General features: G+C 37.8%; 2 protein-coding genes across 2 annotated transcripts in view; one reads left to right on the forward strand and one right to left on the reverse strand.

Annotated features, from left to right (window-relative positions):
* The window catches only part of DNAJC1 (DnaJ heat shock protein family (Hsp40) member C1), a 219476-nt gene extending 201625 nt beyond the window's left edge, over positions 1 to 17851 (reverse strand). The window contains exon 1 of the mRNA XM_030321175.1: positions 17360 to 17851. Within this exon, the coding sequence (XP_030177035.1) occupies positions 17360 to 17572 (213 nt within the window). The 5' untranslated portion in view covers positions 17573 to 17851. The remainder of the gene's footprint in view (positions 1 to 17359) is intronic.
* Positions 17852 to 19711: 1860 nt separating this feature from the next.
* The window catches only part of LOC115518615 (L-lactate dehydrogenase A chain-like), an 81553-nt gene continuing 75625 nt past the window's right edge, over positions 19712 to 25639 (forward strand). Inside the window, 1 exon segment of the mRNA XM_032593760.1 lies at positions 19712 to 19717. Within this exon segment, the coding sequence (XP_032449651.1) occupies positions 19712 to 19717 (6 nt within the window).

The following is a 25639-nucleotide window of genomic DNA, read 5'->3' on the forward strand; positions in this document are numbered from 1 at the left end:
TTATTAGTAATACTATCAAAAGAACTAATGAATTAACAGATATAAAAAACAGGCTTTGTTATCAGTTTTGTAACATAATCTAGATAGTTTTGCATATTCTATGCTATCACAAAAACAAAGGTCAAGAAACATTGCTGCAGAGACAGGGTTGTTATCCACATCAGAAAATCAACAATGATTGTCTGTAAGTGAAACGTCTTTTAAAAAGCTCATTATACCACGGTTGCCTTCCATGTTTGTATCTTTAAACACATCCTTCAGATTAACAACTAAGTATTAAATGTATATAATAATTACAAAACAAACGTATTGCTCAAATTATGTGTAAACTGATTACAGTTAAGTGCTATGAATCCAAAATGAAGGACTCTTTACCTTGCCTTGTAAATCTGAATTGTATACTTCTTTCCTTAAAATAAATCATTTATTGAAGCTTCGGTTAAGGATCATTCAATTCCATGAAGTTAATATCCACTGAAATTCTATGATTTTAGTACTGTCATCAAGTTAATTACTAAAACAGTTTTCAGTGAGGTTAACTCTCACTGTCCTATGGTTTGTTTTTTGCATCTTTGAAGACTGAATATAAGAGAACATAAAGTTATTTAGGCCCAGAAAGAGGTTTTGAAAAATTTTTATTTTATTTTAGAAAGAGAGAGCGCGCACAAGTAGGGGAGAAGGGCAGAGACAGAGCATCACAAGCAGGCTTCACACTCACATGGAGCACGATGCGGGGCTAGATCCCACGCCCCTGGGATTACGACCTGAGCTGAAATCAAGAGTCAGATGCTCAACTGACTGAGCCACCCAGACACCCCCAGAAAGAGAAAGAATTCAAGAGGCTTGCAAGTAGCATATATTTATAGCCAACACATATACGTGCATATAATTTAACTTTAGGACCATTCATTTCCCCCAACAATGGTTTTGATGACATGTATCTTGACTTTCACTATCTTTCTCTCCACCTGGCATATTTTTCTCGGTAAGGTTCAAGACAAAGTTGAGAACTCTCCTCTGAGCATCTCTAATAACAGGACCATATGCATCACTCTGAGGTCACAGAATCTACTTATTACCATATTCAAAACCTTGTGAGATTCAAGTACTTTAGAAATGTTACTTGACTGTTTTAGCACCCAGACTTGGAATAAAATCCAGGAATAGTGGTCAGAAAGTGAACTGTCTACTGTCCCTTTCAATACCTAATAGTCTTTTATAGTGCTGTGAATAATAGGCCTGATTATAGTTCTGGATGATAAATGGTTAAATGTTCTTAGGTAACAGGAAAACTGGCATTAAAAATAATAATTATTATAAAAGAAATGAAGCTTTTAAAAATATTCCAGGGTTAAAGTGGCACTGCAAGAACTTGAGGGACTTCCTCCCTAACCCCACTCCAAATACATACCAATGATACGATTTAAAAAGCGAAAACTACCAACACATAGCCATGATAAAACCTAGTTAAGTATCTCTGTAGACAAAAACAAATGGAAACTTGTAGCCCCAATTAGAGCTTAAGGTATAGTCCTACCGGACTCCACACCTACAAGTAGGCAGTGCATGAGAAAACGGACTCTCAAAGAGTAACGAGGACTAAACATTCTCTACAAAAGGCCTGGGATCAGAGCCAGGCTCAGTGCTTGAAACCAAGAGTTGCAGTGGACTCTACCACCTGTGGGGGGAAAAAGGTAAAAAGTGAAAAGGCGACTACCTGAGGCTACGACTTATAAAATACCACGTATCCTAGATGGTAAGACGCCATGGTTTCAGCCCCGCAGCCGAGACCAGGGTAAGCGATCCGCAGGGCTGGTAGCTGGATCTGCAGTGGCCCTAATATAACCTCAGGAGGGAGCCCTAAGCTGCCTATAGGAGTAAAAGCCACAGTGAAGCCCCTAGGGAGGGCTGCATAGAAAGGAGAAACTCCCACTCAAGATGAACTTAAAAACTAAAATACTATTGAAAGAAAAATAACATTTTAATCATGAAAGAGAAACTACTTCCTTCAAGTTGAACTACCTATGTGTAGTTCTTTATAATAATCTCCAAGTCTAAAAGATTTTTGTATCACAATGATAGGAAGTCTGAAGTAGACACACAACCCGCACAACTGCACACATGGGTCCTGCTTTAGGACTCTGTAACAACGTCTGGGTACAATTTTAATTAAATTAATCTTGTGGTCCATATTATCAAGGCTGGCATTCCCCAAATCATATCATGTTTTCAACTTTTAGAAATGTTCTGTTGCTGACTTTGATGAGCCCAGCAAATCATTTATAGTCATCTCAAATCATGCTGGATGTAATTCCAAGAGAACATAACTGTGGTGGCTTAGGTCTTCCTTAGGGTGGATGTGGTACATATCTAAAGACCATCAAAACAAGAAGACCCCAAGGTTGCCTGTATATTTTCTTTGTATTTTATTTGCTTTATTGAGGTATAATTGACATACAAAGAATTGTGTGTATGTGTTTTTTTAAGTAACCCTACGATTGTAGAGAGAATCAACAAATAACTATTTTCCTTGTGCATTTTATTTTAAGGCATTTCAGAGCAATAATTTAGAGGGAATATATATTCAGGGGAGCTCCAAAGGAAAAATGCAAATGAAGCTGAAATTAGATATAAGAATTATGATTTTGGCTTTACATAACAACATTTCCACTGAGTACTATTATCTAAAAACTTAACAGGTTGTTTCATAACCCCACTGTTAGACATAAATAAAACAGGGTGGGTGACCATCTGTTGGGAGACCTATAGAAGAGAGTCCTATATGAGGAAATAGGTTAGATACTGGTGAGATCTCTTCCAATTTCAAGATTCTATTGTTGGTTTTTTCATTTTTGTTTTTGTTGGGTTTTTTTCACTCAACATAGAATTCTTAACATCTCTGACCTCAGTGTAATTTCCTTCTTGTACCAAGATTATTTAAAACAACAATAGCTAGATATGAGAATCATCAACATTAAGATCTACTTCTTTTCCTCAACTGTGTATGAAATTACAAAAGGTAAAGTCAAAAAGATCAGCAATTAATTATTCAGTCCAAAGGAAAGAAATACTTATTAGGAACTATGTAGAGGAGGCAGAGGCATCTAGTAAAACAGGGTTATTTGGAATCCCTGATTGATACTTAAAGAGCCAAAATACTGGCAAACAAACAGAGGTGCATCTAGAAATCTCCTTTGAAAATCGTTTAATAAAAAGACAAAATAATCAAAATAGATGCCAGTAGAGAATACAGTGACTGTTTCATAGCTAACAACATATTTGATGGATGAGTTTCAAAATAAATAGAAAGAATGAGCAAAGGTTAAAATTACAGAACACTGGTGAATTCCTGGTTAAAGCAACATTGAAGACAATCCATTAAGTTAATAATACTTGAAGAATTATCAAACAGGCAAATCAGCAAAAGTAAATAACCAATTTGAATTAGATTGATTACTTTAAAACACCCTTATTAGTAGGCAGGCCTCTATACATGGACGTTCAGAACCCACTGTCCTTAGAAAAGCAGCACGACTATACTGATAGCCTTTATAGGCCAAAGAAAAGAATGGAAAAATGTACAGATAACTAACTAGGAAAATGAGATTTAGCACAACTCAAACAATCTAAAAACAAAATAAAGCAACAAAAACTATGCTCAGTTAAAATGCAAAAAAAAAAAAAAACAAGAAAAAAGAAAAGAAATAAAGAAAAAAAAAGAAAACTACAAACTATATCCAGACAAAATGGAAGTAGTAATTAGTGATTTTATCCAAAAATATTTAAATCTATCTCTACAACACAGAAATGCTAATTCTCTAAATCTGCGCTTTCCAAAGTGGTAGCCATTAGCCACATTTGAGCACTTAAAACATGCTGTTACAATGCAGAAACCAATATTTAGTTTTATTTGATTAATTTACATTTAAATTTAAAATGTATTTGATTCAGTTACCGGAAAGCTTTTAAGGATGCTTGGAAAAATGAGTACATGAATCTACTTGTTAGCTGTACATTTTATGAAACCTCATGCAGATCAAGTATTTTCTATCAAAATTTAGTATCTGAAGTATAATAGAAGTATAAATGTAAAATACATACCAGATTTTGAAGACAGTAAAAAAGCCAGAATGTGAACTATCTCATTAATGATCATTTAAAATGTGATTACAGGGGCGCCTGGGTGGCGCAGTCGGTTAAGCGTCCGACTTCAGCCAGGTCACGATCTCGCGGTCTGTGAGTTCGAGCCCCGCGTCAGGCTCTGGGCTGATGGCTCGGAGCCTGGAGCCTGTTTCCGATTCTGTGTCTCCCTCTCTCTCTGCCCCTCCCCCGTTCATGCTCTGTCTCTCTCTGTCCCAAAAATAAAAAAAAAAAAATTAAAAAAAATAAAATAAAATGTGATTACATGTTAAAATATTTTTGATACACTGGATTAAGATACTATTAAAATTATTTTAATGTTTTTCACTTAAAAAAATTTTTTTAATGTTTATTTCTTTTAGAGAGAGACAGAGTGCAAGCAGGGGAGGGGCAGAGAGAGAAGGAGACACAGAATCCAAAGCAGGCTCCAGGCTCTGAGCTGTCAGCACACAGCCCGATGCAGGGATCGAACTCACAGACCGCAAGATCATGACCTGAGCCGAAGTCGGACGCTTAACCGACTGAGGCACCCAGGCGCCCCCTTGTTTACTTTTTAAATGTAGCTTTCAGAAAATACAAAATTCCATTATGTGGCTTATATTATATATCTATTGCACAGTGCTGCTCTAAGGGATCAGTGGTTTGAAAAAGTGTCAAATGCCAAAAATTTGAAATATAGGTCAGGATTTTTAAGTAAAATATTACCTATCTCCCAATGTCACAAATATTACTTTAGGCTACTCAGAATTTTTTTTTAAATTTTTTTAAACGTTTATTTATTTTTGAGACAGAGAGAGACGGAGCATGAACGTGGGAGGGTCAGAGAGAGAGGGAGACACAGAATGTGAAACAGGCTCCAGGCTCTGAGCTGCCAGCACAGAGCCCGACGCGGGGCGTGAACTCACGGACCACGAGATCATGACCTGAGCCAAAGTCAGATGCTTAACCGACTGAGCCACCCAGGCACTCCTACTCAGAATTTTTATATTTATATATCCAAAGTTATTTGTATTCCCTTCACACAGAGGATTGGTACAAATTCTTTGTGTTACTGCAAACCATGGCAATGTTTAATGGTTATTCCATCATTAAGAATGAGTAAGTAACCAAGTATCTGAAGGACACGAATTCGTCAAAGACTTACTGATTCCTTTAATATTCAGATTTTCACACTGATACAATAAATAATGCTTTTGCATCTATGAGAGCTAAATAAGGATCTTTAGTATAGCAAAGATTTTAGTAAGGCGAATGTTACACATCTATTATACGTACGTATGTGCGTGCATATCTGCATACACACACACACACACACACACACACACACACACACACAGGCTTACAAATTTTCCCCTGGAAGAAAAAATCAGAGCTATGTGCCTTCACAGTGCTTTTCCAATCTTTCTTATTTCATGGTATTTCACAGAAAATTGTATTTGTAAAGACACATTGGAGTAAACTGTTAAGGCCACCCAAGGGAAAACACCATTATCTAAGCACAGTTGCTTGTAGCACACCAGTTGGGAAGCTTGGTTTTAAAGGTTCACCCAAAACACTGCAAAAATCTCTGACCCATGTTTTATTTTCACCTGACTCAAATTTTATTTTTACTTATGCCTACAGTTGTGAAAACACAACCCCTCAACATTTTTACTGACAATATCCAAAGAAGGCCACAAGATGGAGATATTACACCATCACCATTTTTATTTGTAATTTATGCATTTTTCCAATTCCCCCCCCCCCCCCATGTATTTCCTACTTTCTCACCTCAGTGGTATTGCCAGCTATTGTCCCTATCCCTAACACTTACTCTGATTCCTCTGTCACTCTGCTGTAACAAGCTTTGTTATAGAAGTATTATATGAATATTATATGAATACTTTTCTTAATACTAAAAGCAGGCAATTTATTTTCTTCTAGCTCTATTTTTCTACCTCTCTAAAATTAAGGTAATCTTTATATATTTTTCTCCTGTAGGTGAATTTCTTTTAAAAATTTGCTACCCACAAAGTAATAAGCATTCTAAAAGTCATTTACTAGAATACATTGTTACTTTGTAAGGCTATATAGATTTACTTCATGTAGATATTGCTCCAAACTTCTCTGGAACACTGTTCTTTGAGAACAGTCCTTAAATCAGTTTATGAACCTTACATTAAATTTATATTCAGATCTTTTTATCAGTCCAAACTGTATTTAGCCAAGCTTGCTAACCCAATTTAGTCACTGAACTTAGCTCCAAATGACTATTAGGTATAGCTAAAAGTCAAATCCATCTTAAAGACTTACTACTAATGAGAATAATCTGCCAAATATGCTGCAGGCTTTGAAGGTGATTCAAAATAAGTGGTTTCAACAATAGTTTGAGAGATGGCAGCATTACTGAAAACCCCTGACACTTCCCACAACTAATTTAAGATCAATCTAATTTGCTCTAAGTTAAACCTCATATGCTACTTCTAAAGGCATGATATAAAAAGTCACACATTAATTCTGTGAACTACTACAGATCTTACACAGCATGGCAGTCATTTAAATGTCTAAGCTAAAATGCTTTAAACACAAGAAGTCTATTTCCCATCATAAATTAAAGATCCATTAAAAAATACCGTAAGATATGATATAATCTCTACAAGTAAAATCACAATTTCCAGCTACATTATACGTACATGTTAACTTTCTCAAATCGAATTTAGAAACCAACTATTAACCAAAACACCACTTAAAGTCAGAAAAGAACCTAAATACTAATTTTTTATCTGTTAACTAAAAGCGTGGTCATATAAGATTTGCAATATTTTTTAATTACAAAAAGTCAGAGGCTTCCTGGTAATGTATAAATGTATAATGTATAAATGGTCATGGGATAGTATCCTTATCTTGATCCATTTTAATGCGGCATGAATAAAGTCCTTAAAAATTGACTGGAAATAAGAAGTCTCTACCTTCCTTCGTAGGCATGTAGATGTACCCTATGATTTCCCTAGATCTCTTTGGATCTTCCCAGTAAATGACAATGATCTTTCTGGTCTTAACTTGTTTTGACTACTGCTCATTATACATGCCACAGTAAAGACTCAGTAAAGTAGCTTTTTAAAATTATTGTGCGTTTAATAATCAGGAGTTGTGTGTGTTCCAGAATTTGTTTAACTAAGGAAATTATTCCCTCGTAGAATTTAGTGTTTGCGCTCAGCAGCATTTTAATATTGCTTCTTTTCCATTTTAATACTGCTGTTTATACTATGATACCCTTTATTTAATTCTTAACCTCAGACTCTTATCCTCAACAATTACTCTTTACCTTTAACAATTCAAATTCTATTAGCTGACTGTGTAGCTACACAGAACTTTATGCTTACTGCCTCACTGGCACTAAAATGGGTGTCTAATAATGAAACACATATTCTCTCTAACCAGAAATGTAGAATGTGGCATACCCTTGCTTTTGCAACATGCCCAATTACAAATGAGATTGTAGTTCATGGATGATATTAAGCAGAAACACCTACTAAATGAATTGTTGAATCCTAACCTTACTTACCTTTTTTTCATGTTTTTATTTACTTTTGAGAGACAGAGAGAGACAGAGCATGAGTGGGGGGCGGGCAGAGAAAGAGGGAAACAGAATCTGAAGCAGGCTCCAAGCTCTGAGCTGTCAGCACAAAACCCAACGTGGGGCTGAAACTCACAAACCACAAGATCATGACCTGAGCCTAAGTTGGACACTTAACCAACTGAGCCACCCAGGCTCCCCTCTACCTAATTTAATGTTAACAAGGATTTGAATGAGATCCAAATTCTAGATTAAGTTTCTAATTAAGTCCTAATGACACTCTTCAAAATTTCAGTAAATATAAGTTAGAAATCCAAACATTTAGCTCTTAAAACAGAATACTATGATGTTACTTAAAACACAGTAATCATTACAGCTGGGCTTGAGACAAGAAGACTTCAGGGAGACCCTTACCAACCACAGGGATAAAAGAGTTAAAAAAGAATCAGTCAGAAGTGAAAAACTGCAATAACTGAGACTGGAAAAAGGCTTGATGCGATGAACACAAGGCCGGAAGAAGCAAAAGAATGAATAAATGATATAGAAGACAGAAAAATGGAAAATAATGAAGCTAAACAAAAGAGAGAAAGAATAATTATGGAACACAAGAATAGGCTTAGGGAACTCAGTGACTCCACCAAATGTAATAATATTCATATCACAGGAGTGCCAGAAGAAGAGAGATAAAAGGGGGCAGAAAATTTGAGGAAAAAATAGCTGAAAACTTCTTTAGTCTGGGGAAGGAAACACACACATCCAGGAGGCACAGAGAACTTCCATCAAAATCAACAAAAGCTGGCCAACACTAAGACCTATTATAATTAAATTTGCAAAATATATGGGATGCTCATGCTGAGTGCAAGTGTCCAACTCTTGATTTCAGCTCAGGTTATGGTCTCACGGATTCGTGAGTCTGAGCCCCACATCGGGCTCTGCACTTAAAGTGGGGGGCCTGCTTGGGATTCTCTCTTTCCTCTCTCTGCCCCTCCCTCACTCTCTCTCTCTCAAAAATAAACTTATTTTAATTTGCGAAATATAGTGATCAAGAAAAATTTTTATAAAGAAAATATCTTAAAAGCAGCATGGCAAAATAAGTCCTTAACTTACAAGAGAAACCCATAAGCCTAACTGGAGATTTCTCAACCAAAACTTGGCAAGCCAGAAGGGGGTGGCATGATATATTCAAAGCACTGAATGGGAAAAGTCTGTAGCCAAGAACATTCAGAATAGAAGGAGAGATAAAGATTTTCCCAGATACACAAAATCTGAAGGAAATCATGACCACTAAACCAGCCCTGCAAGAAATATTAAAGGGGACTGTCTGAGTGGAAAGACCAAAGGGGACTGTCTGAAAGGAAAGGCCAAAAGTGACAAAGACAAGAAAGGAACAGAGAAAATCTCCATAAACAAGGACAAAGCAAGTAATAAAATGGCATTAAATACATATTTATCAATAACTACTCTGAATGCAAATGGACTAAATGCCTCAATCAAAAGACAAGAGTATCAGAATGGATTAAAAAAAACAAAAACAAAAAAATAAAAAAACCAAGACCCAGCTACATGCTGCCTACAAGAGGTTCATTTTAGACATAAAGACACCTGCAGATTGAAAGTGAGGGGAAGGAAAAACATTTACCATGCAAATAGATGTCAAAAAAAAAAAAAAAAATCCAGAGTAGCAATACTAATATCAGACAAACTAGATTCTAAAACAAAGACTATAACAAGAGTTATAAGAACTGTATATAAGAACTGTACCATGATAAAGGGGACAATCCAACAAAAAGATATAACAATTGTAAATATTTATGCATCCAATATGGAAGCACCCAAATACATAAAACAATAACATATGTAATGGAAATAGATAATAAATAATAGATAATAATACAATAATGGTAGAGGACTTTAATACTCCACTTACATCAATGGACAGATCATCTAAACAGAAAATCAACAAGGAAACAATGGCTTTGAATGACACACTACACCAGATGGACTTAACAGATATATTCAGAACATTCCTCCCTAAAATAGCAGAATACATATTCTTTTCAAGTGTAGATGGGATGTGTAGATCACATACTAGGTCACAAATTAAACCTCAACAAGTACAAAAAAGATGGAGATCATACCATGCATATTTTCTGACCACAACACTATGAAACTTGAGAACAATCACAAGAAAAAATTTGGAAAGACCACAAATACATGGAGGTTAAACAACATACTATTAAATAATGAATGGGTCAACCAGAAAATCAAAGAAGAAATTTAAAAAATACATGGAAACAAATGAAAACAGAAACACAACAGTCCAAAATCTTTGGGATGCAGCAAAAGCGGTCCAAAGAGGGAAGTATATAGCAATATAGATAAAAAGCTAATAAACAGTCTAGCTTTATACCTAAAGGAGCTAGAAAAAGAAGAACAAACAATGCCTAAAACCAGCAGAAGGAAGGAAATAATAAAGATTATGGCAGAAATAAATGATACAGAAACTAAAAAAAATAATAATAAAATAAAATAAATAAAATGATAGGCCAGATCAACGAAACAAGGAAGTTGTTCTTTAAAAAAAATTAACTGATAAATCCCCAGCCACACTTACCAAAAAGAAAAGAGAAAGGACCTAAGTAAATAAAATCACAATGAGGAGAAATAACAACCAACACCACAGAAATACAAACAATTATAAGAGAGTATTATGAAAATCTATATGCCAACAAACTAGACAACCTGGAAGAAATATATAAATTCCGAGAAACATATAAAGTACCAAAACTGAAACAGGAAGAAACACATAGAAAACGTGAACAGGTCAAAAACCAGCAAAGAAATTGAATCGGTAATCAAAAATCTCCCAATAAACAAAAGTCCAGGGCTAGATGGCTTCACAGGCAAATTTTACCAAATGTTTAAAGAGTTAATACTTACTCTCAAACTATTCCAAAAAATAGAAAAGGAAGGAAAACTTTCAAATTCATTCTGAGGCCAGCATTGCCCTTATATGAAAACCAGACAAAGACTCCACTAAAAAAAGAAAACTATAGGGGCACCTGGGTGGCTCAGTTAGTTGGGCGTCCAACTTCAGCTCACGTCATGATCTCACAGTCTGTGAGTTCGAGCCCTGCATTGGGTTCTGTGCTGACAGTCCAGAGCCTGGAGCCTGCTTCAGATTCTGTGTCTCCCTCTCTCTCTGACCCTCCCCTGCTCATGCTCTGTCTCTCTCTGTCTCAAAAATAAATAAAAACATTAAAAAAAAAAACAACTATAGGCCAATATCCCTAATGAACATGGATACAGAAAATTTCAATAAAATACTAGCAAACTAAATCCAATAGCACATTAAAAGAATCATTTACCACAACCAAGTGGGATTTATTCCTAGGCTGCAAGTGTGGTTCAATATTTGCAAATTAACCCATGTGATATACCACATTAATAAAAGAAAGGATAAGAACCATATGATCCTTTCAGTATATGCAGAAAAGGCACTGGACAAAGTACATCTATTCATGATAAAAACCTTCAACAAAGTAGGTTAGAGGGAACATACTTCAACATCATAAAGGTCATATACAAAAAACCCACAACTAATACTATCCTCAGTGGAGAAAAACAGAGTTTTCTCTCTATGGTCAGGAACAAGACAAGGATGTCTCCTCCACCAGGGTTATTTAACAAAGTATTGGGGGGCGCCTGGGTGGCTCAGTTGGTTAAGCGTCCCACTTCGGCTCAGGTCACGATCTCACAGTCCGTGAGTTTGAGCCCTGCGTCAGGCTCTGTGCTGACAGCTCAGAGCCTGGAGCCTGCTTCGGATTCTGTGTCTCCTTCTCTCTCTGACCCTCCCCTGCTCATGCTCTGTCTCTCTCTGTCTCAAAAATAAATAAACATTAAAAAAAAAAACCACGAAGTATTGGAAATCCTAGTCATAGCAATCAGACAACAAAAAGAAATAAAGGCATCTAAATCGGTAAGGAAGAAGTAAAAGTTCCACTATTTGCAGATGATATGACTCTATATAGAAAACCCGAAAGCCTCCACCAAAAAATAGCTAGAACTGATACTGAATTCAGTAAAGTCTCAGGATACAAAAATCAATGCACAGAAATATGTTGCATTTCTATAGACCAATAATGAAGCAGCAGAAAGAAAAACCAAGAAATCAATCCAATTTACAACTGCACCAAAACCCATAAGATACCTAGGAATATACCTAACCCAAGAGGTGAAAGACTCTTAAAACAATAAAACACTGTTGAAAGAAACTGAAAAAGACACAAAGAAATGGAGACATTCCATGCCCATGGAGTGGAAGAACAAATATTGTTAAAAAGCCTACACTACCCAAAGCTATCTACATATTTAATGCAATCCCTATCAAAATAACACCAGCATTTTTTCACAGAGCTAGGACAAACAATCCTAAAATTTGTATGAGACCACAAAAGACCCCGAATAGCCAAAGCAATCCTGAAGAAGAAAAGCAAAGCTAGAGCCATCACAATTCTGGACTTTGTGTCATATTACAAAGCTGTAGTGATCAAGACAATATGGTACTGGTACAAAAATAAACACATAGGTCAATGGAACAGAAAACCCAGGAATGAATCCACAACTATATGGGCAATTAATATGCAACAAAGCAGGAAAGAATATCCAATGGAAAAAAGACAGTCTCTTCAACAAATGGTGTTGGGAAAACTGGACAGCAACATGCAAAAGAATGAAACTAAACTATTTTCTTACACCATACACAAAAATAAATTCAAAATGGATTCAAGACCCAAATGTAAGACCCATTAAAAATCCTAGAGGAGAATACAGGCAATAACCTCTTTGACATCGGCTGTAGCAACTTCTTACTAGATATGTCTCTTGAGACAAGTGAAATAAAAGCAAAAATAAACCATTAGGACTTTATCAAAATGAAAAGCTTCTGTACAACTAAAGAATTTATCAACAAAACTAAAAGGCAACCTATAGAAGGGAAGAAGATATTTGCAAATGACATATTAAGTTAAGGATTAGTATCCAAAATATATAAAGAACTTATCAAACTCAACCCCCCCAAAAACCCAAATAATCCAATTAAAAAATGGGCAGAAGACATGAAAAGACATTTTTCCAAAGAAGACATCCAGATGGCCAACAGGCACATGTAAAGATGCTCAACATCACTCATCATCAAGGAAATACAAATCAAAACCACAAGGAGATACCACCTCACACCTGTCAAAACGGCTAACATTAACAACTCAGACAACAGACGTTGGCGAGGATGCGGAGAAAGAGTATCTCTTTTGTACTGCTGGTGGGAATGCAAACTGGTGCAGCCACTGTAGAAAACAGTATGGAAGTTCCTCAAAAAGTTAAAAATAGAACTACCCTATGATCCAGCAACTGCGCTATTATTTACCCAAAGAATACAAAAATACTAATTCAAAAGGATACTTGCACCCAGATGCTCATAGCAGCATTATCTATAATAGCCAAATTGTGGAAAGAGCCCAAATGTCTATGACTGATGAATGGATAAAGAAGATGTGAGATACACACACACACACACACACACACACACACTGGAATATTACTCAGCCATAAAAAAGGATGAAATCTTGTCATTTGCAACAACATGGATGGAGCTACAGAGTATTATGCCAAGTGAAGTAAGTCAGTGAAAGACAAATACCAGATCATTTCACCCGTATGTGGAATTTAAGAAACAAAGCAAATGGTCATAGTAGGGGGGAGGGGAAGAGAAAGAGAGAAAGCAGGAAACAGACTCTTAACTATAGAGAACAAAGTGATGGTTACAGAAGGAAGGTGAGTAGAGGGATGGTTTAAACAGGTGATGGGGATTAAGGAGCACACTTGTGATAAACACCGGGTGTTGTGAAGTGTTGAATCACTAAACTGTACATCTGAAATTAATATTACACTGTATGTTAACTAGCTGGAATGTAAATAAAAACTTAAAAGACAGGAACCATTTCTCACACTCATTAATATAGAACTCACTTTCACAAGTGTTTTGATGAAAACAAAAAAAGGTTTTTAAAAACATTTATAACTACAGTTTCACTGTAAAATGGGCTATGGTACTGCTTCCAATCAAAAGTTTCTCTTTTCACAACTCTTCTCCTTCCATCTCTGCACATTTCTATACAGGATAATATTTACGTTTCTACTATGTTCCTAACTATGAAGTAAATAAAGATACCATACCATTTGTCCTAAAAATGAGGCAACTAACTGTCCAAGGTTATAAGTCAGAAACTGGTCTAGTCAAGTTCTAAAAGTCATCAGTCATTCCAATTACAGAGTTCAGAGAGTGACTGAGCTGGTGGAAAAGGGGATAAAATGGATGCTACATTCAGTCTCTATCACCCCTGGCTTCTAATTGGCATATGGATATCACAAAAAACAATTTATATTGACTGTCTCCAATTCTTGCCCTTCTTTCTCTCCTAAACCCAATCTAACCAGGCTACTGATCTCACCACCACACCCAAACAGCTCCTGCTGAGGTAGCCAATGGGCTCCACACTGTCATATTCAACAGTCAATTCTCCGAACTCACCTTATTTTAATTAGATCAGCATTTCTCCCACTTGATCATTTTCTCCTCTTTAAAATACTCTCTTTACTTGACTTGAAAGAGACCATCTTTTTCTTGGTTTGCCACCTCCTTCACTGGCTGGTCCTTCTCCAACTCCTTTGCTGGTTCTCCCACCTCTCCCTGACTCAAAGTTTGGAACTTTTTCCTGGTAACTCCAGACTTACATAACCAACTGTCTATATGCCAGGTCCACTTGAATGTTTAAAAGACACCTTAAATTTAGCATGACCCAAACCAAATTTCTGACGTTCCCCCAACCAGACCTGCTTCTATACCAGGCTTCTCTGTCTCAGTAGATAGCACCTGCAGTTAGACAAGTATTTTATTTAGTTACTGAGGCCAAAAGCTTTAGAATTATCCTCAACTTTTTCTTTCTCATATCCCACATTCAAACAATCAGTAAAATTCTGTCAGCACTTTGTTCAAATTAAATCCAGAATGTGACCAGATTTATTCCTACATTCCATACCACAAAGTATCCCACTAAGAAACGACATATATACAAACGATCCTCAACGTGACAATCATTCTGAAATTTAAGTCAAATCATGTACCTCTTCTGTTCAACTCTCCAACATGGATCCTCAACCTACTTACAAATAATAGCCAAAGTCCATGACTCTGATCTCATCTCCTATTACCGTCCCCCTGGTTCACCCTGCTCCAGCCACGCTGGCAGCCTTGCTATTCCTCAAACATCATGCAGGCTCTTGCCTCAAGGTCTTAGCATTTACGGCCTGCCTTTCTTGAATGTTCTTCCCCAACTTGTGAACATGACTCACTCCCTTCCTCCTTCAGAGGCCTTTTCTGACCTCCTGACATTTATATTTACTTGTTTGGCTGTTTACCATTAATCCCCCCCCCCTACTAAAAAGTAAGTTTCATGAGGCTAGGGGGTTTTGTTTTATATACTAGACTAGTGCTTAAAATTCAGCGGGCACCAAATAAATCTCTGTTGAATAGACAACAAAACTGATGAGTGTATACAGCCAGGTTGCAACTCTGAGTAACCTATCTACTTTGTCCTGGTCCCTCATGTCTGGCTAGTCACCAAGAGATTGATTGGCTCTGAGAATTACACATACAGGACCAAAAAGAGGCTACATTTGTCTCTACCAAACTTCTGGTCCCCTGAAAGTCTTCCAAGCAAGTTAAGATGTAATGTAAAGAACTTCTTCCAATCAGTGTCTCTGCTTGGGTAGAATAAAATTTCTTCTGTCATTCTTTCCAATGTCAACACAACTAGATAGAGAAACACAGATGAAAACAATTTTCAGGATCCTTCTTTTCAAATTCTACCTTCACATAGAATCTTCTTGATTATCTATGCTTCTTTATTTTCCCATCTTTGCCATATAGTTAAGTGCTCTGGTTGTTCACACTGCCTAATTAACTCTGAAATTAAACTGCATGAAATTATAAATGAAAATTCTATGAGGGTTCACATGCAAGCTAGATTATATAATCTAAATTTTAAACTACTGCTACTAAATTTCTGTATTCTTTTAAAGGGGCTTAATTTTCCTTGAGTAACTGGAAAGCATCTTCAATAACTTTGGACAGGTTACATATAACAGGTTATATATAACCCTGTACAGAGTTTAACCAATCATGATAAATTGTAAAAAATATTCTTGATTTTTAAGGCATTCTTAAAAGTCTTCAGAGTTATATTTTCACTAATGATTTTTAAACATATTGCATGATCATTTACTCTGAAAATGAGGTATATTTTGTCTCCATAAGTAGGAACTGGCACCAAGTGAAGCTAATGAATATAGACAGACATCACATAATTACTTGCATGTAAGAATCTGAAGTGTGAATGCTTACGCTTTGTAACTCTTACACAAATGAAATCGTTAAAATCACGGTGGCATAGCAAAATTTTATATTCCATTATATTTCATTTAAACGTAAATTTCCATTTAGTGTTAAGTTCAACAGGTCATACAAATTTATGATAACCTATAGGAGGAAAATGTACGTTTCATACCTAGTCACGTGAAGCGTACCTTGATGACAATTATTGGCAAACCTTGTTTTTTTTTAACCCACATAACTATTCACAGCATTTTTGAAGGGTTCAGTCAGATCGTGTGAAATCCTGTCTTTCACCCCATAATCCTGAAATCAGTGAAATGTCATTTTATTTGACAGTAGGTTTCAGATAGAGATTGGATATACAAGCTCACTCACGACTCCCAAGGTAGGAGGTAAAGATCAACAAACGGACCTTACAAGTTAGTCTCAAGCTAAAAAAGAAAAGGAAGAGAAAAAGAAAGAAAACAATCCTGTGCTACTGGTTGGGCTTCTCTCTTCCTGTAGCACCCAAAGCGCCTCCAATGCCCAGAAAACTTAACAGATCCCTCTAATCTAATTCCAGGACCAACACGGTAGAGGTTTCAAGATCCTCCAGGTTTCCAAATTGTGATACGCACCCCTATCCAACAGGCTAAAAAGTCCAAAGTACAGCGCAAGAAAAACTTCTGCCACACGGACGCCAACCAAAAGGCATTCCTAATCTTCCCGGAAAGGAAGAAGCAAGGCAGCAGCTAAAATAAAAAGTGTAACCGGGTAGGTGAAAATTTAGGGGAGACGTGACTTTCTTTCCACATTCAGGGGCCAAGAAAGGAAAGGTGTCAAAGGTCTACTTATACCATTCTTCCTTCTTCCTCCAGCACAGCTGGGTGGAAGGATCCTCCGCAGAATGGCAGAGGAAAGAGAAGGTATCACCAGCCCAGGGGCACCGTCCAACCTGTCACTGAGACCGGGTCAAGAGGAGCACGGCGAAGAGGCACTGGGGGAGGGGGACAAATCCTGCGGTCAGGGTTCCGAAGAGACCCCGGTGGGCCGAGCAGAGGAGGACAGCCAGAACCCAGGCTAACCAAGCCCTGGCCGCGGTGCCCGGCTCCCTCCGAGGAAAGCGGGTCAAAGCCCTCCCCACCCCCTCCCTTCCGCCCCGACCTGCACGTTTCTTTCCTCGAGCGGCCAAAGGAAGAGCAGCATTTGGGCCGGCCGGCGGCCCCGCTTACCTGCTCCACTCCGAGGAACTGGTAGAAGTTGAGCTGCACCTCCTCCACCAAGTCAAATAACTCCAGGTCTCCACTCTCCCAGCCGTGTGCCGGCCCTACAGCCGCCAGCAGCAGCAGCAGCAGCAACAGTAGTGGCGGCGGCGGCGGGAACCGCACAAGCCGACGCCAGCGGCGCCGAGGAAGCCGGGCCAGCCGGGAGCAGGTAGCCGTCATCGCGCTGGGCTCGGAAAGGTCACCCGCCTCAATGTGCCGTCGGCCGAGACCGGGGACGTGGCGGGCTCCACGGGCTGTGGGAACAGTGCCTGTCAGTCAGAAGCACGGGCAGCCGCACCGGAGAAGCCCGCCCGGCGGTCCGCCCCAGCGGCAGGGCAAAGCTGGGCGAGGCAGGGCGGCAGGAGCCTGCGGATTCAGCGGCGGGAGGGCGGGCGGGGCCGCAGGAGGCTCTACCTTCCGCAGACCCTCACCCCTAGGCCTACAAACAGCTGTGAAGCCAACGCCGGGCGCCGTGGTTGCCGAGGAGGAGAGGCTTCCCCTCGCTTCAGCCAATCCCAGGCCTCGCTTCCGGTGACATCACGTCTCCTAGCAACCGCGGGTGGGTGGGCGGAGCCGGAAGTAGGGAAGCCGGGCGCCCCAGATTGGGGCCTGTGAGAAAAGCGTTTCTGTAGCTCGCGCTCACTGAGAAGCACATAGGCATCGCGCGTGTACCTGGAACATACTAATTATAAATTTCCCGCGAAACATCCACCTTTTTAGTCCCCCTCCCATACTGAAAACTAAGAACATATTTGAAGACTGATTTATTGATTATGGCCCCTGTTCCATGCATTTCATGATACCGCCAACATAAAGCTATAGGAGAAGGGGCAAATCTAGTGCGTTGTCTAGATTGTCCTTTATGACAGAGGTAAAGCAGAAATGGAATTCAGACCAACACAAAAACTACACTTCTAATGAAGATTTACAGGCAAAATACCATAAAATAGGCAGATTGGTAGAATTAATAATGGGCAATCATGGTCTTAAGGGAAGTGCCGTTTATCCACTTAGTCCATTTCTAATTGGGGTTCCTTTCCCAACTGAGATGTTTTTAAAGGCAAAAAGGCTTAAAATCTTTCTCTTTCCACCAGTGTCTTACCTTCTAGTCCTATGTTGCTTCTGTTCGGTATCTTTTAAATGTTTTTCCTCTACCACTACTACTTTCTCTTGCATGAAACCTTATTTTCTTAGGCATCTCATACTTCTCTTCCCTAACCCCCTACTCTTGTTGAGGAAGTAGAGGGAACAAAAAAATGCTTGTATAACAGGATGCTTGCCCAGTTTTGAAAATTTTACGCTACAATTTTTCCCATCTTAGACCTGTCCAGTTAAGCTCAATAGGGGAGTGATAAAACTACTTGCACTCTTACAGTAAGAATATGTTCGATAAAGGTTAGAAAAACAGTATCTAGGAAGTAAATCTTAAGAAATCCTTTCATTAGTATACAGCTTAAAACAATTTTTAAATAGTCATAAACGAATGCAAGAATATCTTGCTTTAAAATGTATATGCTTGGGGCGCCTGGGTGGCTCAGTTGGGTAAGCATCCGACTTCGGCTCAGGTCATGATCTCACAGTTCATGGGTTCAAGCCCCATGTCAAGCTCTGTGCTGACAGCCCAGAGCCTGGAGCCTGCTTCAGATTCTGTCTCCCTCTCCCTCTCTCTCTCTCTGCCCCTCCCCGCTCTCACTCTGTCTCTCAAAAATAAACATTAAAAACAAAATATTTTAAAAAGTAATAATAAAATAAAAATGTATATGCTTGAATTCATCACATTTTAATTTCATCATGAGGCTTACCTTTGAAAGGTACGAGAGCAGGGATGTCTTCATCTGCTAGGGCTGCTATAACAAAATACCATAGACAGACATTTATTTTGTAAAATGAAATAAAATAATGTTGTCATTTATTTTGTAAAACTAGAAAGACCTAAAACCACAGATGAAAAAATCAACTCAAAATGGATCATGCCTAAATGTAAGAGCTAAAACTATAAAACTCTTTTAAGAAAAAATAGGGGTAAATATTGATGACCTTTGGTTAGCCAGTGGCTCCTGAGATACAACACCGTAAGCGTGTGACAAAAGAAAAAATAGATAAATTGGACTACATAGAAATTTGAAACTTTTGTGTCACAGACTATCCCAAGAAAACAAAAAGACAACCAAGGGAATGGGAGAAAATATTTGCAAATCATATACCTGATACAGGACTTATATCCAGAAAATGGAAAGAATTCTTACAACTCAACAACATTTTTTTTTTTTAAACGAGCAAAGGATTTGGAACAGACATTTTTCCAAAGAAGATGTACAAATGGCGGTAAGTACACGGAAAGAGGCTTAACATCATTAGCCATTAGGAAAATGCAAATCAAAACTAAAAAGAGACACTGCCTTACACACAGTAGGATGGCGATAATCAAATAGATACTAAAGAGTGTGAGTGAAGATATGAAGAAATTAGAACTTGCCTGTATTGCTGGTGGGAATGCAAACTGATGAAGCCCTTTGGGAACACTTTGACAGTTCCTCAAAACACTACAGAGTTACCACATGACACAATTTTACTCCTATGTATGTACACCAGAAAAATGAAAAAAGTTTTGCTGCACAAAAACTTGTACCCAAATGCTCATGGCAGTATTATTCACAATAACCCAAAAGTTAGAAACAACCCAAATATCCATCAACTGATGGATGAATAAACCAAATGCGATATATCCATACAATGGAATATTATTCAGCAATAAAACAAAATGAAATATTGATACATGCTATAACATGAATGAACCTTGAAAACATTATGCCAAGTGAAAGATGCCAGTCACAAAAGACCACATATTGTGCGATTCCATTTAAATGAAATGTCCAGAATAGGCAAACTTACAAAGACAAAAAGTAGGTTAGTGGTTACTTACGACTGGATGTCAGGGAGGTTGGGGATTGACAATTAATAGGTACAGAATTTTTTTTAGGGGGTAAGGACATGTTTTAAAATTAGATTGTGGTTGATTAACTCTGTGGATGTACTAAAAAATATTGATCTGTATACTTTAAATGGGTAAATTATGTCTCAATAAAGCTACTTAAAAAGAAAAAACAACCCCACGGATGCAATGAGCTCAGCAAATCCCACAAAGGATAAATGAAAAAACAAAAAACAACAACAACAAAAAGCAAATCATACCTTAGTATATCATAGGCAAACTGTAGAAAAGCTTGTGGGACATAGTGAAGGTAATGACTTTAAAGACCATTTGAAGCTTTAAATGTCTTAGGAAGACAGAAAATTCATGAGTTAAATGTTCAACATGAGGGGGTACATAAATAACCACAAAATAAACCCAGAGTGAGGGTCTCAAGGACACCTAATTGTTTTCAACATGGCACTTATGCAATCTGAGTGGGGTGCATATTAGCTCATATACAAAAAAAGTTTGTGTTTTTTTTTTTTAATTTCATTAGTTTGCAGGTTCTGGTGTTGACAAGGTTCAAGATGTGACCATGACGACATGTGGCTGAAATGTCTTAAAATAATATGCCATTGGCAGTGAGGAAAGCAGAGAAATCTAGAGAAACAGCTAGATTTATGTGATTTATGTGATGATCTTGTTGTACATGAACTTGAACATCATAACAATCCCTGCTTTCCGAGCGGGGGGTGTGTGTGAAAGAGCACTGGTGATTTCATAGACCAGTAGGACTCAAAGAGGTTTAAATAAGCCATCTAGTAGTCTATCCCTCACTTTTGGGTAAGATCAGACTTAACCTTACCAACAGAATTAATACAATACCTATTATAGTAAAAACCCAAACCTCTCTTAAAATTGCCATTTAGCAGTTAGACCTATTCATCCTATGATTTAGAAATGTCTGGGTCTCATTAAATCTTGACATTTTCTCTTTGCCCCCCTCTAACTATTTCTTAAATATAGGACTTGAGTTCTAAGATATCACTGCTCTTTATTTAAAAAAAATTTTTTTAACGTTTATTTATTTTTGAGACAGAGAGAGACAGAGCATGAACAGGGGAGGGTTAGGGAGAGAGGGAGACAGAGAATCTGAAACAGGCTCCAGGCTCTGAGTTGTCAGCACAGAGCCCGACGTGGGGCTTGAACTCACAGACCATGAGATCATGACCTGAACCGAAGTCGGACACTTAACCAGCTGAGCCATCCAGGCTCCCCAATATCATTGCTCTTTAATGGAACATTATCTTCACTCAGTAATTTGTTTATCCAAATAACACCCACAAACTTATATTGAAAATGATAAAAGTTCAAGATGCTTGGGGGAAGCACCCCCTTGGAAAATAGTTCCTTTTTAATTACAGTATTGAATTTTAGTCATTTGGAAGTTCCTCATGAATAAATACAGAGTTTCTTCATATTGTAAATAATAAATTTATTTGTAACATGTTGACACATGGTTTTCATTTCTCTGAATAATGTACTATTTACTTTATTTTTTAAATTTTTAAAAAATTTATTTATTTTTGAGAAACACAGTGAGACAAAGCATGAGTGGGGGAGGGACAAAGAGAGAAGGAGACACAGAATCTGAAGCAGGCTCCAGGCTCTGAGCAAGTGGTCAGCGCAGAGCCTGATGCGGGGCTCAAACCCACGAACCATGAGATCATGACCTAAGCCAAAGTCAGATGGTCAACCAGAGCCACCCAGGTGGCTGAGCCACCCAGGCTCAGACTGAGCCACCCAGGTGCCCCACTATTTACCTTAATAATCTCACAGTATATAAAGCACAGATTCTAGATCCAGACTGATTAAATTTGAATCTTGGTTCTACCACCTGGATCTCCTGTTGGGTGATACCTTTGTTTCACAGTTTCCTCATCTGTGAAATTAAGATAATACTACTACCAAAATCATAAGGTGGTTTTTGTGGGAACTCAGTGAGGTCATTAGTGCCTAGAATAGTGACTGCTACTCAAATGTTACTATCATTTTATCGGAAGTCTCCATCTACCTAGTATTAAAGATTCCTAGATAAATCTTTAAATGTTTAAATGTTATTTTTAAATCATTTGTTATTAAACTTAGGTGGTGATTGCCCACTTCACCGGAAAATTATCCAATAGTGGCTTGCCCAAAATGGTGGGAGACAAGACTGTCTTTAATGACTGGTTCTCAAAGCCAGTTTAAGTTTTTTTGTTGTTGTTGTTCCAACTCTATAAAACATTATTCATGATTTTGGGGCTAAATCCGGCTTAAGGTTATACAATAGATACCTAATTAAAAGCATGTAACCCAACTGGACAAAAGGAAGGGGAAATATTCACATTCAATGATTTAGTCCCTAAAGAGTCACTGGTCATTGTCTTACCCTGAAGTAGCCTTGTATTTTCAGATAATGAGGTTTTCCGCTTTACATAGACTTGAGTGTGTCACCACAGAATCCATGTTAAAATCTCTTTCTTCTCTCATCTTCTACAATTTGAAGATTATCATTGATTTCTTTTCAAAGCTTTCTAGTAACTCACTTGAGTCAGTCTTTAAAATTTGAAAACTAGCTTTTCCCCTTTTTCCTTTAGCCAAGCAAGGAAGAAATAAGTTCTCTCCGACTGATTCCTCAATTCAGCTGAAGCACACCAATCATTGTATTTTCCTCATATACAGAGGCTCCAATTAGTCTGCAAAAGAAAAATTTTCACAGACCCCTTCATCATCTACTCTTTCAGGCTGAACAGCCTGGTTTTGGCATTCTGCCAGAGTCCTAATATTGTTTGTGATGCCAAATTGGAATACAAAGGAAAAAACAGTACAAAGTTGCTGTTCACCTCGGCCAACAGGCCATCGCTAAGGAATTAGTTTACGCACAGAAATTCCACGCCTCACATGTGCCCATGATTTAATTTATTAAGAGGAGGCAGAATTTTAAAATAATACCAAATTAGCAGTATGATCAACGGGGAAACAAATAGAGATAGACTCAGGAAAACTTAGTTCCGAATGGGGGAATATGGGAAATTTAAATTATTTTACCACACCAGTGGCCCAGCGTCATCTCTCTCTACTTCCGATACATAATTCTCTATTATTTTTGTTCACCACGGAAGGATTTCTTAGTGCCAAGACTACATAATTAGACTCTTTTAACTTTTAAAAACTTGAATAATAATAATTTCACCACCAGGGGGCAAAGAACAGTTTTACAGGCGAAGGTTATTTTCAACATTCTAAAGGAATTACCTTGTGTGAACATAATTGTTGTTGTTAGGATTTCAGTTGCTTCAAATGAAGAGATACAGATTCTAACTGAAATCTATACATTTAAAGAAGAATCATGTTTATAAAAAAGTGTACAAGTTACCAACAACTAGGTGCCCATTCATTTACTATCATTTTTAAACACTTGAACAGAAATTTCTGCCTCCCCTTTCCCTCTCCTTTCATATGTCTGCACATGCGGAAGAGAAATAGAACTTGAATTTTTGAAATACTAACCTAGCTTTTGTCTATGCTGGCCTTTCAACTGCGTTTAGCACGTGCTCTCTTTTAACCAATGGTTTCCCAAGCATTTATTTCAGCTCTGCTTGTTGTTAACTCAGTGTGATTAATTGTATTCAGGTCCTTACTTCTGTCTAAAATTGGATTTATTGACTCTTGTTTTGATGAATACTTTGCCATTCGTTAATTTTATAACTGTGAAATGATACTAATAACTGATAACCACATCGTTTCACAAATGATCTCTCTTATGAACCTGGTATCACTGAATTTACTTGGCAAAGTACCAGAACTATGGATAACTAATGGACAGTAACACAATTATGGCTACAGCAAACCTTATTGGTAAGAGGTGGAAAATGTGGCCCAATATGCATCAGTCCTGTGTTCTGAAGTTTCTGGATATTTGATAATTTCTGACTTGGTAAAAACTCTGCTAATTGAAATGAAAGTATTGGTGGTATAGGAAAAAAAAACAAAACAGATTTTATTTCTCTTGGCTTGTTTTCTCTCCCCTCTTCCTGCTCCTAAGTACCTGCTGAGACCACATTTCCCTGAATCAATTATAATGATGCCACTATTTCAAATTAGGCTTGGAGTAGAATGAAGACACCGCAGTGGTCTGGCAAGATCTACTATTTTCCTTCCCTCAACTGTTCACCATAAGCCTGGTCATTATCTGCACTGTCAGCCCTTACCACCGGGGCTGTCTCCAGGGGGTGCAGAATTGGACCAGACATCACCATGTGTTCACCGAAAGAACATTTTTATCCGTATGAAATCATACTGAAATAAACACTGAAAGCAAGCTGAAGAAAGAAAGAGAAGTTGCAAAAAGTCTGCACGAAGCGTCCATTTCAGACACACTAAAGAACATTCTATGACGCAGCCCTTTTTTATATTAGTGATAACATTTAGAGATAAGGTGTTTTTTTTTACTGTTGTCAATTTGCTTTTTTATTTTTAATTTGTTTTTAATGTGAATTGACGAAAACAACTTCTTTTTCACTAACCGCCCTCCAGCTGTGACCAGCCAGTAACGACTAAGGTTTTCACTCTGATACATTACAACTGGCATTAGACACCTTGGTGTGTCCCTTCAAATCCTCTCCACCTGACACTAACGTCAGCCAAGTCACCAGCCTCACGCTGACCTCAACCAGCTTCCCACAGTTGCGTTCCGCCATCATCTGGCCTCGGGCCAAATTTTCGGATCCTTTTTTTTTTTTTGTAATGGCAAGGGGTTGTCCACAGTATGCTATCCAGCACTTCCTAAAAATATTTGAATACACATACAGGATCGACTAAAGGTAAAAGCGATACTTCATCAATGACCGAGAAAGGAGCTCATATCAGAAAGAAAGCATGGAAAGAAGGTTTGGAAATTTTCCATCATCATATCAATATGACTTCTTTTCTTTTGCCAAAAATTATTTGTATCACTAATTAAAATTGTCCTCTGTGGATTCTTAAAAACTCCTTTGAAATCTTCCAAATGAAAATTTTCAGTGGGCCTAAAATCCATTGGTTAAAATCATAAACACCCTTAACTTTTCTTTCTTTCTTTCTTTCTTTCTTTCTTTCTTTCTTTCTTTCTTTCTTTCTTTCTTTCTTTCTTTCTTTCTCTCTCTCTCTCTCTCTTTCTTTCTTTCTTTCTTTCCATTTATTTATTTTTGATGCATGGAGAGAGAGACAGAGCGCGAGCCGGGGAGGGGCAGAGAGAGAGGGAGACACAGAATCTGAGCTGTCAGCACAGAGCCTGACGCGGGGCTCAAACC

This window comes from Lynx canadensis, chromosome B4 (assembly GCF_007474595.2).
Source record: "Lynx canadensis isolate LIC74 chromosome B4, mLynCan4.pri.v2, whole genome shotgun sequence".
In the NCBI taxonomy this organism is placed as follows: Eukaryota; Metazoa; Chordata; class Mammalia; order Carnivora; family Felidae; genus Lynx; species Lynx canadensis.